We start from the raw sequence: 17274 nt of genomic DNA, 5'->3' as shown, positions 1-17274 counted from the left end.
AGTAATGGAGTTGTGATCAAACCCCCGTTATTACAGTCTTGTGTCGTCTTGTGCTTTCAATCCATTTTAAATCAAAGTCATAAGTTTGCGAAAAATAATAATAAATGTGCCATGCCAGTTGCATACAAATTCACATTGAACGTAATATAATATATATTAAGTACACACTATACAGATATTAACATACTCCGACGGGTATGGTACGAAACATAAATTATTATATAATGTTGAAGGAATGCTTTAATGTGTTCCCCTTTATGTTTGGCAATACTTGTGCGTATGCAAGAAACGTTGAAATACATTTCAGTTCAATTCAGAGTAGAGAAACAAAACTTTTAATGAAACTGGAATTGGAATTGTAGTTCCTTTTCAGGATTCAACTTACTTTGTTTTTCAATAATCTCAAGGATTTTTTGACCTACTTTTCTTACACACGTGAAACTTTGATACCCGCTGAGATTCTCAAGATTTTTATTATTTTTAAAATAGCATAGACACGTCGTAGACGAGATAAAAAGATTGAAGTATGATATATCAATTTGACAAAGAACTGATGTTGTTAAATTAAATAATACCTACTGTCAGATTCGTGGTCTTTAGACAGACCGTTGAAGATGATCTGTTTATCAAATAGATTCGATACCTATGTTAAAAAAAACATTTCATTATTTTCACCAAGAATAGGGATAAATTGCACTTATTTCAGATACATCTTCACCTTCAGTGATCACATACATAGGTAATACATACATACCTAATGTGAATAATGAGAAATGTAAATGCAACTGCTTTTGAAATATTCGATACAAATATTCACTGTGAAACTCTGACAGAAACAAACGCACAATAAAATTCTGAAGTTAGCAACCGTTGGTTGTGGGCATTAAATAAAAAAGGTGGAATGGAATTGAGAAGAAAAATCGATTGTATTTAGGTGAAGCGATGAAATTTATTTGAATTTCGCTTAGTTTGATGTGATTTGAGACTTTCATGGGCAAAATTATTATAGTTATTTATTTTTGGGGTAATATGCCGTGTTCATCCGGACATCTTCCCCTATGATGGACGATATTATGTTGCCCTAAACGTTTGATAAAGACGGAAGTAGTGCAACACGGAATAATACCTCAAAAATAAATCACTATAATCAGATTAGTATGTTTATCATCTCTTATATTTAATATAAGTCCTAAATGTGACCGTATCTTTTTCTCTTTCAAATTTTCGTTTGGGAATTTGCAAATATTGTCTTCAATAATTAAATATTACAATATGAGGTATTACTTATTTAGTTAATCCCAAAATAATAATAATATAATTTGAGGTTTTACTCATTAAGTTAATCCAAACATAAATATTCATCCTAGACTAACAGAATAGTCAATAGATGTCGCACATTAAAATAAAAATAAGATATATTTATCTAAAACACTGTCTAGATTGCATTTAGTTCGGGTTGAATCTTGCAATCATACATAAAGAAAGCAGTCAATATAAATTTTCAATCATACCTGACAATCATAAATTTCAAATCATACCTGACAATGTTCGTAGTTCTTAGGAATCGCAAATGTTGTCTTCAACAATTAAATATTACAATTTGAGGTTTTACTCATTAAGTTAATTCAAAAATAAAAATAAATTTTGCTCACCAACTAGAATACAAATGAATGTTTTATTATGTAGTAGGTACTAGGTACCCATTCGGGAGCATATTATGATTAACACCAATAAAAACGGACACATCCATTTGAATAGTGATCAGCATTCATTGAAAACAATCATAGATTGAATAGACCAAAAAGTTGACTGGATATTAAAATTTATTGCCTGTCATTAGTCACCAATTAGAATCGGACGAGGACGCTGGTGATACTATAAGTCACCGACAGATGTCAGCAGCTGTTCGTGTCGTATGCCATATGTACGTGAGCATAACTAGAAATGCGATGTGGGCGTGATTCGTCATCCAAAAGTCTGACTGTTCTTTGCTTAAATTTCAAATTCAGAAGTGTATTTCATTACCACCAAATGATAATGTTCAAACCTAGTAGATATAGAAGGAAGTAGGTGTAATTAATTTCATCAAAAACAACCATGTCTTAACAACATTGCATCTAACTTGTTCATAAAAAGACACAACTTTGTTGGTAAATATTATTCTGTGGATATTTTAATATCAAGGTTACTGATATACAACGACAATAATTATTAATAACCAACTCTTACTATAAGCCTAGTTAATTTTTAAACTATTACATCAAGTAATTTTGTTGTATTTTGGTTTTTTCAGTTCTACCGCTTAAGATGTATTTCGACCCCTCCCGCCATTTAAACTATCGTATCTAAAATCCTGATTGTTGATGGGAGCAGCTAAAACTTATCTTGATTCAGGAACAACTTTCTCTTTAACTTATTTTGAATATTATGCAAATCAATGCAATATAATGTTTAAACAAGGAGCTGCCAAAAATATGGTAAAAATTAGTTGCAAGATGATATGTATGTATTTATTTATGCCTATTAAGGCTTTTACATATATACGAGTATATATATAACAATATTTACGAAATTATACCCATAAAGAGTGCAGGAAACAACTGTTTAAAACACTTGATAAAAATAAATATAAAGTAAAAATATTATTGAATTTGATCCACACGTATGTAGGTACAAAATATAAAAATAATATTCCAAAATATTTTTTTTCTTTCAGCCGACAAATTTCTGTTGATGTGTTAGTGAATTTAAATAGCTTTATCGAAATATTCCCTTACTTGATGAAAAAACGTAAATAAGGTATGCTTATATATTGAAATTGATGTACCAAATATATCAACAACATCGAAGTATTTGTTGTACTACTAGCTGTTGAATTCGTCGCATAGGAGTGTAATATTGGGACGTTGATGTAGAATTGCTACAGTATTATGGTAGGTACTGTCTTGAAATTGACCTGCTTGGAGTATGAAAAGAGATTATATATAATAAATCAGGGGTATCAAACATTGAATTAATGATTTTATCAAACAGGTAAAAATCGGAAATGATTCTACGATCAATTATTAATATTAACCTTGAGTTTGAAATATGAGATCGACAAATATGACATTTAATAAATTGGTCCCAATGGTTGAGTGGTTTAAGATGCCTGTCCCGGCAACACAAGAAATCCTGGGTTCGATTCCTAATTTTGAACGTAATTTTTTTTCTGTGTTTTGTTCTATTTTATTAGATTAATTATAAGATTTATTATTTAATAATATTGATTCCATGATAACTCAAAACAGTGAGAATTCAACACACTTTTAAAAAGTGATATAAAGTCATTAGAAACACTGATTTTTTTTTCTAACCTAACCTAACTTAACTTAACCTACATAACCCAGTTTATAAAGTTTAAGTTTCATCACTTTCCATTACTTTATATAAATTTTTAAAGATTTGATGAATTATCATTCTGATGATTTATCCGGTTACCATTAATATTATCTTTATTTTCGTTGCCAATGAATTATGATTGATGATTATGATTGATGATGGTGATTGATGAGTTTTTGTGATAAAGCACATACGACTCTATACGATGGACAAAAAATTGTGACAAATTCAAAAATTTACAATAGGGTTAGATACCATAATTTACTTGAGGTTTGTGTAAAAAACAATCAAAGAATTCGATTTTGTTCTTTGGGGAATAAACATATTTTTTTCATGATATTCTTAATATTAGTTAAAACGAAGTTTTTTTTTAATAACTATAGTAAATTTATTCAATTTTATAATATTGACGGATAAATATAACAATAAAAATACAGATTTGCCAATATCGGAGAAATTAACAGGTACATGTCTGATTTAGAGACTAGGAATGTTGGAATCAGTATTTATCAAATTATAGTAGAAATAACATAAAAAATAATTTTAAGAACTAGAAATTATATCACTGCTAAACATATTTATATTTTTAAGCTTTTTGAATTAGTTAACTACCTATTTGAAAAAGGAGCAACTTTTTGGCGACAACAAGTGATGATTGTTACACCTCAAGTAAAATATTTTCTGCTAGATAAATCGTAGGTATTTGTAATTTATTATGACAAAGTTAGTATATTCGTATAAACATATATAAGGCACCTACTTTGTTCCTACTGATTACTTCTACCCAAATAATTATTATTTCATATATAATACAGATATTCTCCTGTGTAAAGCCTTTTTAGGCGTATAAATAAATTTTATTTTTAATTTCAATCAAATGGGTTGACAATATACGATGTCAAGCAAGTGTAAAGAAACAAAGCGCGCGTTAGATGAAATAAAACCAAATGTAGTCATTTCTAGTTTCCATTCAAATCTAGAAGGAAGGCATTTCTAGTGTGTATTATCTATTCAGTGGCACAACACGACTCGTTATGGTATTAGCCGTGCGCTTGATTGAAAAATTACATAGTTTGTATGCAAAGATCGTAGAGAAATAACATAGGCTGTGTACTGGTCGGGATTGCTTATTGTGGATATTAAACCAAGAAAAATGGAAAGAAAGAAAATTTTGAAAAAAAAAAACAAAAATCGTTGAACGACCTAGATTACTTTTACGGTTGCCGCATCTTTTAAAGTACTCCGTTACGAATACGGTGGACGGTAGTTCAAAGATTAAAAAATCTAAGAAACAAAATATTTAAAAAAAAAACTTTAATATCAAGACTAAACTAAGAAACTACTTTACAAAATACGTTCTTAGATTAATAGTTTGGGTTTTATTAAAGAAAGAAAACTAAAAACTAAAAACCTATTGTCATATGTCATATCAATGGTAAGATAGTCGCAGAGGGAACAAAAAGAATTTTTCAAATAATTATGAAAATTTAAATATTGAAGACAATATTAGTGATTCTTAAACGAAAATCTGAAACAGAAAAATCAGAAAAAGAAACGGTCACATCTGGGACTCGAACCCAGGACCCTTGTCTTTCCGGGACAATGCTCTACCAACTGCGCTAATGGGACCCTTCCCAATGGGAAGGTTCCTGACAAGGGTCCTGGGTTCGAGTCTCAGATGTGACCGTTTCTTTTTCTGATTTTTCTGTTTCAGATTTTCGTTTAAGAATCACTAATATTGTCTTCAATATTTAAATATTACAATTTGAGGTTTTACTCAATAAAAAATATTCCGAAAAATAATAATTATGAAAATGCCTCATTTTACAACTCCATAAACTAAAAGAGTTGTTCTTCATTGTTTGTGCTTTTGTATGAGGCGTAAAAACTCCGTAAAATTTGATTAAATAGATATATAAATATAAAATCTTCCCTTGAATCTCTGAACCCCCAGTGAAAAAGATCACGAACCGCCACTGACTGAGACTCAAACAAATAAATAAAATGATATTATAATATTCTGTCTTCCTTTAATAATGTGTTCCCTAAAACGTAGTACTTATTCGTAACTATAACCAGATTGCATCCCGAGCTATATCGTAAAACCATATAATTTGATGCATAATTTTACCGTAAATCTCCGGCACTTGCTGGTCCGACCAAAGTGCAGCCATTATAAGCGAACAAAAACAGGTGAATTCGCGCTAGTGTTTGGTTGCTAATGTTTGTACCGCCTCACACCGAAACGGCAGAGCGCCAACTACAAGACAGCCACGTTATTTATCCAATTAAGTTGGCTACAGTGAGAAACCAAGAAACCCTACCATCCGTATGGGAGACACTAATATCAAATTTGTGGATAACGTCAAATACTTAGGTGTCACTCTAGATCGATCGTCCTCCTTTCTGGCTCATGTCAAAGATGTATCCAGCAGGGCTCAGGCGCTTTTCCTGAAGCTAAGAAGAATCTCCACGGCTGAGTGGGGACTTCGCAGACCGGCTCTGCACGCTCTCTACAGGGGGGTATATGTTGCGCAAGTCTCATATGCTGCCTCTGTTTGGGAGCACCGCCTGGATAACTGCTTAATACTTCTAGCTCTCAATAGGGGTCAACGCACTCCCCTGCTGGCACTATCTGGGGCATATCGAACCGTCGCCTCGGACGCTTTGCCAATTTTGGCTGGTGTACTACCAATTGATCTAGAGATTAGGGAAGTGTTAGCGAAGCAGCGATTAATCCGAGGATCCCCGGCAAACCACCTTGGTGTCGTTCTGACACCGGGTGGACCAGGAACTCTCCCAGGACTGCTCCGAACGATGAGAGACCTGTCGCTCAAAGAGTGGCAGGTCCGTTGGGATAGGTCGAACAAGGGAAGATGGACCTTCTCCTTCTTCCCTTCAGTTAAACTCAGAATGGAAGGGGCCTTCCTCAAACTGGACCATCACGTTACGCAGCTCCTTTCAGGACATGGGGAATTCAGGGGAAGGCTTCACAGCCTTGCCCTGTCCACCCACCCCAATTGCGCTTGTGGCAATAATTACCAGTCGGCCGAGCACATTCTGTGGCACTGTGAGATTTTGAAGGATGCCAGAGACGAAATGATAGAAGGTCTGAATGTCCCCATTAGACCGGTGTGGAACACCGATCTTGTTTCTAACAGTGTGAATTTCGAATGTTTGAGGAAGTTTACTAGGATCTGGGTTGAGAGATGGCCTGTGCTTAGAGTCGTTGACTAGTGTAATAATTGGGAACCCCCGGTGTACTGCTCCTGCTCCATGACTTATTCTTTTACAACTCTTTCATTATTGTATATGCTATTCAGTTTTTCTTATTTTACTATTCTTATCTTATTTCTTTTTCTTACTGTACCAGCTGTTGCAGATGATTTCCATTCGTTTATATTTTGTTTTTTGTTTTTTTTTAACTAACTTAATTTTAATTCTTATTTTCTGTTTTCTTTTCATATGTTTCTTTTTCCCTGTCTAAAGATAACACACTGTTTTTCTTTTTACAGACACTGTAAGCACTCTTATATATTTGTGTTTACTAATTATCTCTCTTACTTCTTATTCTTATTCAATACTTACTGTCCTCTCTACAGACCATGCAGATCTTATTTTTACACCTTTACTTTTGTTTTTACTTATTTACCGTTGCCCTTATGTGGCACTTTTTGGATTGATTATTGTTTTTCATTTTTCCTCTTATTTTCTCTTCTTTTTGCATGTATTTTTTTCGGTTTTCTTTTCTTTTTTTTTAGTAACAGCAACGAGTTTACAGGCGAGAACTGAACTCCGTTGTCTGTTTTGTTTTGTTTATTTTCCCCATTAGGGGTTGGATAACGGGCCTCGTCCCCGCATGCACGACTGGAGCTTCTTATTATTCTTTCTTACTGGGGACTCCGCCAATCACCTGCGCCACCCCTGATGAGCGTTGGTGGTCATAGGGGTGACTGTGCGGGCTGGGGTAACCTCCACCCTGCCTCCGACCTCCTGACGCTTCTTTCCCCTAGGTTCTTTAGGGTTTTATCCCTCTTTTTCCAATACTTATCTTCAGGGCACCACCGGGTGGTCGGCTAAGGGGTGTGGAAGTCCTGACCTGCACCAGTCGCCCCAACCACCACCAATTTCTCAACAGGACAGCCAGTCGTGGTTCGGCGAAACTCCCCCGCCACTCTATTGTTTTCTTTACTTTTATGTGTTTACAGGTACTGGAGTGTGGGTCCCCTCCACTAACTATCTGCCTGACACTTGAACTTGATTGTTTTGTTGTTTATTTTTCTGTGTTGTCTTTAGTTTAGTACTTGTAAGCGCTTGCATACCGCTTCATAACACCGTATGCGGGGACATTGAAGGCCTAGCTTCATTTATATAAATTGTAGAGCCGTTTATTCAAAAAAATTAGATTCATGCGAGAGCTCCGAAGGGGTGACCATAAGTCACCTATACCGGGGTGGGACAGGGTGGGTGTACCTTCAAAGTGCTTTGTTCAAAGTTAAACCAAACTCCGAGACAACTTGTTTACAACATTATTCGATTAAAGTCCATATGCCAGAAGTCCAATTAGGACAAATATTAAAATCCAAATTACGATTTCACGCAAATCTAAAAATATTCTTTTCAAAAATTCAAGCCTTTCTGAGTGTGTGTTGTATGATAACATTTAAGAATAACCTTAAATAACTAAGAGGTCATTAGAAATCGTGATGGTTTTTTGATTATACTTACGTAGAACTTGTTAAGTATTCAATAACCAAATCGTTGTTGCGTCTTTAGGGCTATTAATATAATCTCGTAGTAATTGATGAAAATCTTATATGAGACCTACACATCAACGGTATTAACGAAAACTCAAATGCCTTATATATTTTTTTTAGATTAAGAAATGTGGCAAATAAAAAGTATATGGAAAGATCTACTACGCATTGTCATTCTCGAATCGAAAATGGAATCATTGGATGGGGATCTGCTACATGTAAGTATATTCATAACCTGAGTAGAGTAATTAAAAAAATATAGACCATACTGAAAAGACCGGTGAAAACACCATCGATTGAAATTTTTAATACAGGGTTTTCCAATAAGAGGTGTTATTTTGAATAGCCCGCTATTTCGGTAGATGTTACTTTTCAAGCTGTCATTTTTCAACATTTGACATGTCAAAACTACGCCATTAATAAAAATGGAACGATACACGCTTCAAAAACGCATTGAAATTATTAAAATTCACTATGAAAATGGTGAAAATTTGGCAGAGACGGTTCGTAAAACTCGAACATTTTTGGGTCGTCGTGAAGCACCTTGTCGGACCGCAATACAGAAATTGGTGGAAAAATTCAAGCTGTTAATATCAATATCAAAATAACACCTCTTATTGGAAAACCCTGTAGCTTTGACGTACCAAATTTACAACAAATTTATGTAAAAAATATACTATTGAAACTTTAAAAAAATCGAACTTACCTACCAGACACACACTATCACACTAGATTGAAACAAAATGAACATATTTGGACAAAGAAACTTATTTATTTTGCCGCAAAAATCCACAACATCCTTCCCCAGATATAAAACTAATAGAAATTTTAAAAGAGTACAAATCAAGAATAAAAATCTCGCTGAAATAGGTCAGTGAAAAAAAAAAATAAAAAACATTACAACAAATAATAATTTGATTAGTAAGCATCAGCACAGGAATCCCTAGCGAGGACGGCTAATGAATTCCATTACTATATTTCAATTCAACATAATATTTTGTACGTACAATGTTTTATATGGACGCTAAAATATATATGGTATCACCGCCTTATTCTCGTACTACCTTTTCGTATATAGTACCAGTAATATCAATCTTTTCTTGTTTTCTAGATGGCGTCCTCGTATTTTTTTTAAATTTAAAGCAAATAAATATTAATATTACGTTTTGCAATTATTTTGGTTTTTATTAATTAGACTTCTGTTTCAGCATTCAAGGACATTATTAAACGATGGTTATGCCACATTGATACCACTTTTTAGTAAGATTTTTTGTACCCCTTTGTATTTTATGCATAGGGCAGGCTATTTATATTTTCATGTTGTTTAAAATGATTTAAACAACATGAAAATAAATTTTAGTAATATTTTTGGTAAAAGGCGATTTACATAGAAAAATGTGTTAGGCACTTATGTTAAACTATTGGTTTTCCCATTTTTTTAATGACAGGTTTGTCCTAATTATTTTTAATGACGCAAATACTATTTAAGCCAATAGCCATTCGTTATTACCTGGTTACGATAATTAATAAAAATGTGTACGATAAATCCCTGAATTGTTTACTGATTTTACATTTAAGATGTTGAATATAAAATTATCCGGTTATTTTCCATTTGAAATCTTTTTTTATAGTCACAGGTTAGGAAGAAAACAGATATTTAAATTTATAAAAATGATTAAAGAATAGACGAACAATAAAAAAAAAATTCTTTTGGTTTAACTACATTGTGAGGTTAATTCAATTATATTTTCTTGTATTTTTTTTTAAATATTTTGATTTTAATTTGTATATTTTCTTATCGTTAGAGTAAATAATAAAATCAGAATGATTGATGACATGTTTGATGTCATTGAAGTATAAAGTAAAGAGCAGGGGCCCTAAATGGGAACCTTGAGGTAACCCCGTGATATTGTTTATTATCTATGACATGTAACCTTTAAAGGCAACAGCTTGACTTCTATTTTTAATGTAAGAAGAGAATCATCTGAAAAGATTTCCACCTATCCTTTTCCACTATTTACTTGTCGAAAGCCTTAGAAAAACCAGTGTAGATAAAGGCAACCTGTTTCTTTTTGTCCTTAGACTTAAGAAAAAAAATCGGAGAACTGCTAAGCTCGATTCAATAGATCTGCCTTGAAAAAAATCGTGTTGTTGGGGGTTGATAATTGTGTTTTTACATAAATTCAACAGTTGGTCATAAACGATTTTTCCATGATTTTACTTGAGATGCATAGTTTTGATATAGGTCTATAATTCTCAATATTGTGTTCGTACCCTTCTTAAAAATAGGTGTAATAAAATATATTTTATAAATAGTAGGAAACACGCCATCTTTGAGAGAAAGCGTGAACAGTAATGCGACAGGGGTAGCAAGTTGTTCAGCACAATTAAAAATAAAAAGAGTTTTTCGTGTCAACATTTTTCAGATATTTTAATACTAAGGGTGTGTTTATTAATATTAATCGAATTCAGATGTATCGAATTCATATTATTATAATTGATTATATGTACACTATTTGCGGAAATGTTTGAAGTTTGAGAGGGGACAAAAAAGATTGAAAATAATCTTTAAAAAGTTTACAAATTTTTTGCCGATCACTTGAAGAAAAGTTTCTGTGGAACATGTTATTAGGTACATCAGAGGAGGTTTTTTTCGATTTCACAAAAGTGCGAAAATATTTCACATTATTCTTTACATTTAACTCAGCCTTACTAATATACCCGTAGTTTGGATCAGATTCTTTTTCCAATTTATTTGGCAAATTCTAAGTAACGAGAATGTGTGATAATCAGAAAATTGTGAATATTTTTTTTACTTACGGTGAAATGTAGTGGCGGCTCGTGACTTTTGCGTGTACTAAAATGCTAATATTATTAAAAATGGTATTTCTGATGTTGTTGTAGCTGTGAAAGATTTTTTTTTTTCAAAAAATCGATTGTCTGTAAATTTCAGTTAAGCCGTGGTGTTTTCAGTTTCATGCAAAAAAAATTAAATAATCGTTTTCAGCCACAACAACATCAATAATGCCATTTTTGTAATATTAGCACTCTAGTACACCCAAAAGTCACGAGCCTCTATTGGTGAAATGTTAGTTTTTCTTTGGCGATTTTTATCAAGCCTGAGTTATACCACATGGTTATCAAGTTTAATTGGTAGAACTCCATCTTAATTTCAAGTTTTATTTTATATATTCCATAATATTATTAAAAATAATTAAAGAACAAGTGTGTAGAGTGTAATTTTTAATAAGCGCCACAGCTGTTTCGCCTTCTGAAGGCATTGTCAAACTGTAGTGAAGCCACTAATAGATTCATAGAGAAAACATTTTTAAATTACTTTAAAGTTGGTTTCCAAATAAAATGTTGGAAATTATTAATTACCCTTCAAAGTTTCCTCACACGGAAAAAAATGAGCATGGATGATTAATTAAAATAATAGTGTTAAAAACGTGATGGCAAGCCAATCTTAATAAAACATTAGTCCAAGAGGTGGGATTGGGCGCGAATTTGAGTAATCTGAAAGTATGTTACCTATTGTATGCTGATTGCTAACATTACGAAGATTATTTAACATGAACGAAGTATGTATAAAGAATGAGTTAATGCTGAATGTAAGTAAGTCTAAACTCTTGCCGTACGAAAACAGTGTGCAATTTCATTGTGAATGAGTAATACTTGGAGCAGGTGGATGAGTTTGTGTATTTAAGTTTGTTTACGAGAGATGGGAAGGCTGACAGAGATATTGAAAGAAGGGTAAATCCAGGTAACTTTATCTATTTATTTATTACACGCCATAGTGGGCTTTTCTTTTTAAAAAAAATACAAGCATTTTGTATCAGATTAAACACTTAAAAATTAATACAATAAAGAAGAATGTAAACATAGTGGCAAAAATGAATCCTCACGCATATAATTGAATTTAAAAGATTCAACAAAACAAAATAGTAGAAACGGATAAGTTTTTTGGGTACATAGGTCTATTTGTGTCTAGAAGAATAAAAGAATATACAACATTTATACTGATTAGTTTTCAAATGAAATATATCACCCAGATCAGAATATTTGTTTCCGAGATTGTGAAGTCTTGGAATCGGAGAATTTTGGTAAGCTAGTGTCCTGGTGTTATTGAAGTAAAAAGGTAAGAAATTTCGGCATGATTTTTTGGGAACATGGATATTGATACATTGAAGTAATTCGGGACAGTCAATTTTAAAATGTAGTATTCTTTGTAACAGTATTAAATCTTTGCTTATTCTTCTTTCTGAAAGTTTCAATAGAGACCTTTTATCCAAGAGGTAATTGTAATTTATGTTTTGTATAGGAATATGCAATTTATAATTTATAAACCTTAGAAACTTCCGTTGAATCTTTTCAATGTTACCTGAATGAATATTGAAAAATGGAGACCATAACGTAGAGTTATACTCAAGTTGGCATCTGACAAGGGTTTTATATAACATAATAAATGTTCCTAAATTATTGAAATCTTTTGCAGCTCTCAAAACAAAGCCAAGAGTCTTTAGGGCCTTGTTGATAATATTATTAATATGACATACAAAGGTGAGTTTACTGTTGAACATAATGCCTAGATGGATAATGAATAATAGATAATGGACAACTGAAAACAGTTGGCGCTAATATAAAAAAAAAAATTGTCCAAAGAAGCGATGCTAGCAGTCCACAATGGAGTGCTGGTTCCTACCCTAAAGTGTCGCATTGTGGCATGAACTGTCAGAGGAAGGATGAAAGTAGACTGAATGCGTATGTGTGGTAAAACCATGATCTTGTGATAAATGTGGAGCCGCAAAGAATGCAAAGCTGATGTAAGCGTAATGAGTAAGATTAAAAAAAGACGCTTAGATGGCTTGGGCATGTAAAGCAAATGAGCGAAGAAAGGAGTCTAAGGAGAATATATGACGCAAACGTGAATGGTAGCAGAAGTCGGGGAAGCCCGAGGAAGACATGGCACGATCAAGTAAATCCGATACTTAAGTCTGGCCATGTCAATAGTCAGAATAATAGAAGAGTATGTATGAGACGATGTATGAATGTGAATGAGGCAAAGAGTGTGTGCCAAGACTGAGTTGTTTGGCGGTTCGTCCTCTCTGCTTACCCCTGCGGAGAAACGGGGTGACAATAAGTTAAATTTGACTAATGGTCGTTAAGGTAAAGTGTTTCCGAATGAATAATTCGGATGACTCAGAGGTTTTTTTAGTTAATTTCTAACTGTTTTCAAAGATTGACTTTATGGCCTTTACTTTGTATATGTAACGGAGTTGACCTATTATTATCATCGAGTGAGTGATTTTGATCTAGTTGGTGTTTGGCAGATTGTGACTGATATTAACTTTTATTTTCAAACGATCGCATTTGCTTAGTGTTGAATACGTATTTAGCCTTGTGGAATTTGGTTATCTTCATACAGTGCTTAAAAGATAGATTCAGATATATCCGAGAATTTAAAATACCTCCACTTTCCCTTACTAGGTAGAGTTATAAAAATTAGGGTGTTTTTCTTAGCGATGTGAATAATCGAGCTACTTATTTCGATCTAAGCGATTAAAAAATAATCAAATAAACATGTTTTAGAAAATACGGTCCGTTAGTAACTGAGATATCGATCGAATGTTGTTAAGATTGTCGATTTATTTGCTTGGGTACGAGCGATGGGTGTGTATATATTTATATATATGTATTTATTTACCATGTCAGTTAGTATAATTAGTATCATTCCTCCAAATATTTATTTGAACACTGCTTACTGGGGTTTAAAGTCAATAAATCCACGTGGATTTTACGGTTCATCTCATCTTTTTAGGTTCTATCAATTTGGCACATTATGGCAAGCAATCGCTCAAAACATTTTTGCAAAATTGCTATAATATGCCAAAAATCGTTTGAGTGGTTAAAAATACTGTCGTCCGTAATCGATCGATTAATTTTGAACTTTCAGCTTTCGATCATTTAAAGTTTTTTTTAAATAGATGGTCTCGATTATCCTTCTTACTAGTATTTCCGTACACAAGTAAGCTCGATAAATTATTTAACCTTTTAAGAAACAGATATTTCGATAACGCCGACTTGCAACTTCGCCAACCATTTTTTTCCTAATATCCTTGCAAGCATTCTGCGCATTCAATCGTCCAAACCGACAACTTACCTTGTACAAATACTGGTCGAACATTCTGCAGACGTCTACATCGGTGCTCAGGTTGTAGGTTGCATCCATTCCCTTCTGCGCAGGACAAGGGCCGCCTCAGAGGCCAAAGAGACGAACCGCGCACCGGGGGCAGGGCACCTTTCAATATAACCAAGCGCGATCCAAATCGTTTCAACGTAATTCAACGCGTTTTAACACGATCCTATGCGACTCGACGCGATTCAACCCAATTTTGACACAAACAGCTACAACCAGTACGCAGCTACGCAGTAAGCAAAAATGCAGCCGGTGATATATTTGCTGTTCTTTCCGGCAGTAAAACAATTTTGCATCGTAAAAGTCTCACCAGATATTTAAAAGATGAAAAATAATTGTTTGTTTTTTTTTTCAATTTGATGAAGGTTGCTTCAATGTCATTGATCTCGCAACTGTAATGCTTAAGCTTTTATTAATGTTTCAATAAGATTACTAAAATATAGTTCGTTTGTTATTCAAATTTTGACCCCATTTTTACAATGCGTATTAAAATCTATTTTAATTCAATTTGTCGTATAGTATGTTCACCTTGTAATGGTAACAGCTTGAGCTTTTCATGAATTTTCCGTGTGCGGAAGTTGATACAAGGTCCCGAATGTTTAAATTAGGAATCACTTAATTTTTCTCCGCTCACACGCACAGTGCTGCCAGATTGACGATGATTGATGGATCTGACGGTGGACTTAGGTACCATTAAATCACTTCACTAAACACCAACTATGTGCATGGAAACAGACTCTTATAACATTTCGTGCTAATAAACAAAGTCGAAAAAACGTTAATTGTACGATTATTTCGAAAGTTTCTTTCACAATTATTTAACTGTTATTTAAACGATTATTGGAGAGATTTTAATACATGAATGCAACAATGTTTTTCAATAATTTCACACACTTTTCATTGTTTCTTCGTAGATAGTTATTGCACTAAGTTCATCTGCATTAGCATAATTATCTGAACAATCGAATCTCAGTTCATTCACAGTAGTCGTAATAACTATTGGTTTTACCATTTTTATTTAAGATTGTTGTAATTTTTCACATAAAAGATGAAATCTTTTCAACAGATGATAATTTAATGTTCTGTTATGTGTTGCCGTGTGAAACAGACTATGACCAAGCAGAAGACAGCGAAAGGTCTCAAGTGGAGCATGCGCCGAGCAAAAGTGATCCGTAATCTCAGTGTTTTTAAGGTTCAGTTTTGCATTTTAACGCTATTCCATGGATAATTATTAAAATTTATGATGTATGAAGACAATTTAGTTTACGATATTTTAAACTAGTTTTACTTTTTAATATGATAATTTATTCTTCCAAAAGCCACAAATATGTTAACAATTTTATTAAATATTGAATTTTAATGAATGATAATTTTTAACGATATTAGTAAAATATGTTTTTTGAATATTAAATTATTGTGTAATCTATATTCATGAGCTTATATATTTATGATGCTTACAAATATTTTACAAGTAAATTTGATAATTATTTTTTAGTTCTCTTAACATGTTTAAATGTCGTAATATTTTATTAATTAAATATCTGAAAGTTATGGTTTAAACAATATTTGTCATACAATTTGGGAACACTCGCTGAAAATCGTTATTTCAATTTAAAATATCATTTTAATGCAGAAATCAAACGATATTTAAACGAGTCATGTCTTTGGAAAACCTTCGAACGTATTCAAATAATGTTTATTCGAAATCAGAACCTGGCTAGGATTCATAGTTTATTTTGAATTTGTAACCATTCGTCAAACTGCGGTTTGGTACAAATTCATTTGAAATTGGAACCAATCAAAACTGCGGTCGGATTCAAAATTTATTTGAATTTGTTCGATTCGCAAGTCGCCGTAACCGTTCGCGCCATGCACCGGTCGCGAGGGTTTGTTTTGACTTAACTTTGAGGTTATGTCTGAGCTCGCGGCAAGGCTAAGGTTGCGGTTTTGCGTCGGAGGTGCTGCCCGTCGCGCGACCCGCGGCGGAATGAACAGGAGTACTTCCCCCTCCCCCTATGCCCCCCACTCTCCCCCCTTAGATTCCAACCGACCGGAGCAGGAAAGCGCGCCAACGAAAATGGCGCGGGAAATATTGTGACGCAATTCGAAAATTGAACGGTTTTGAAAAAGGGAGGGGCATTTGCACAGTTGAAGAATGTATTGAAATCCATTTAATTTAATTACATTCCCAAAGAAGTTATCAAAAAAATTATAATATATCTCTGACGACGTTTATTTAGTTTAACATATTATTAGCAATAAATAATGCAAAGGCGTTTCATATATATATATTATATATATGTTATAAATTTAACGAAATACAATTCTAAAAAACGCCCACGATTAACAAAAAAAAAATATTCGTAAAATCGTATCATTTTTTTGCAAACTTTAAACGGAAATAAACCGTTTCGTTGAAATTGGAACAAGATATTATGTTATGAGTTGTAACGCACTACAAAAAGTAAACAATTTTGGATAGGGGAAGATTTTTAGCAGAAATGAACGGTGTGTGAAAACAAATTCATTTTTAGGACACCCCTGCACGCGGTACCTACCCATACTCCACACAGCATCCCCAAAGATTACATAGGCCCTGAGGGAAATTATTTTCTTCAGGGCCTCCTGTGTGGAGTTAATATAAAAAAAAAAAAATGAAGATAGTTTTTTTCAATGAAAAAGGAGTTTACAACCAAAGTGGCTTCATAGATTATTGATCCCTTAAAATAAAGTGAAGCAGTTTTTTTTTCAACATATATTATGTATAGTTAACCTTCATTTTAGTTACTTCATAGTTTTTCGTTAGGTATCGACGGAAAAAAACAATCTAAAAAAAACCGTTTAAAATTTTCAGATTCAATTCCATTTTCAAATAGAACTAACATTTTTCCCGCGCAACTTGTCCCGTGAAGCTTGCGCACACGGAGCGCAAATGCATCC

General features: G+C 33.2%; 1 protein-coding gene across 7 annotated transcripts in view; it reads right to left on the bottom strand.

The window, feature by feature from the left end:
- Positions 1-14621, bottom strand: part of LOC149421584 (uncharacterized) — a 559544-nt gene extending 544923 nt beyond the window's left edge. For all 7 annotated transcript variants that reach the window (XR_016302537.1, XM_089634898.1, XM_089634899.1 and 4 more), the window contains exon 1: positions 14299-14621. Coding sequence is in view for 6 of the 7 variants with exons in the window: in XM_089634898.1 (XP_089491024.1) it covers positions 14299-14367 (69 nt within the window). In the remaining variant the exon portion in view is untranslated. The remainder of the gene's footprint in view (positions 1-14298) is intronic.
- Positions 14622-17274: the final 2653 nt, after the last annotated feature.

This window comes from Hesperophylax consimilis, chromosome 8, assembly GCF_061612785.1.
Source record: "Hesperophylax consimilis isolate HC1 chromosome 8, BYU_Hcon_1.0, whole genome shotgun sequence".
NCBI classification, from domain to species: domain Eukaryota; kingdom Metazoa; phylum Arthropoda; class Insecta; order Trichoptera; family Limnephilidae; genus Hesperophylax; species Hesperophylax consimilis.
Note: the sequence above shows the minus strand (reverse complement) of the source record. Positions and strands in the feature narration are given on the sequence as shown.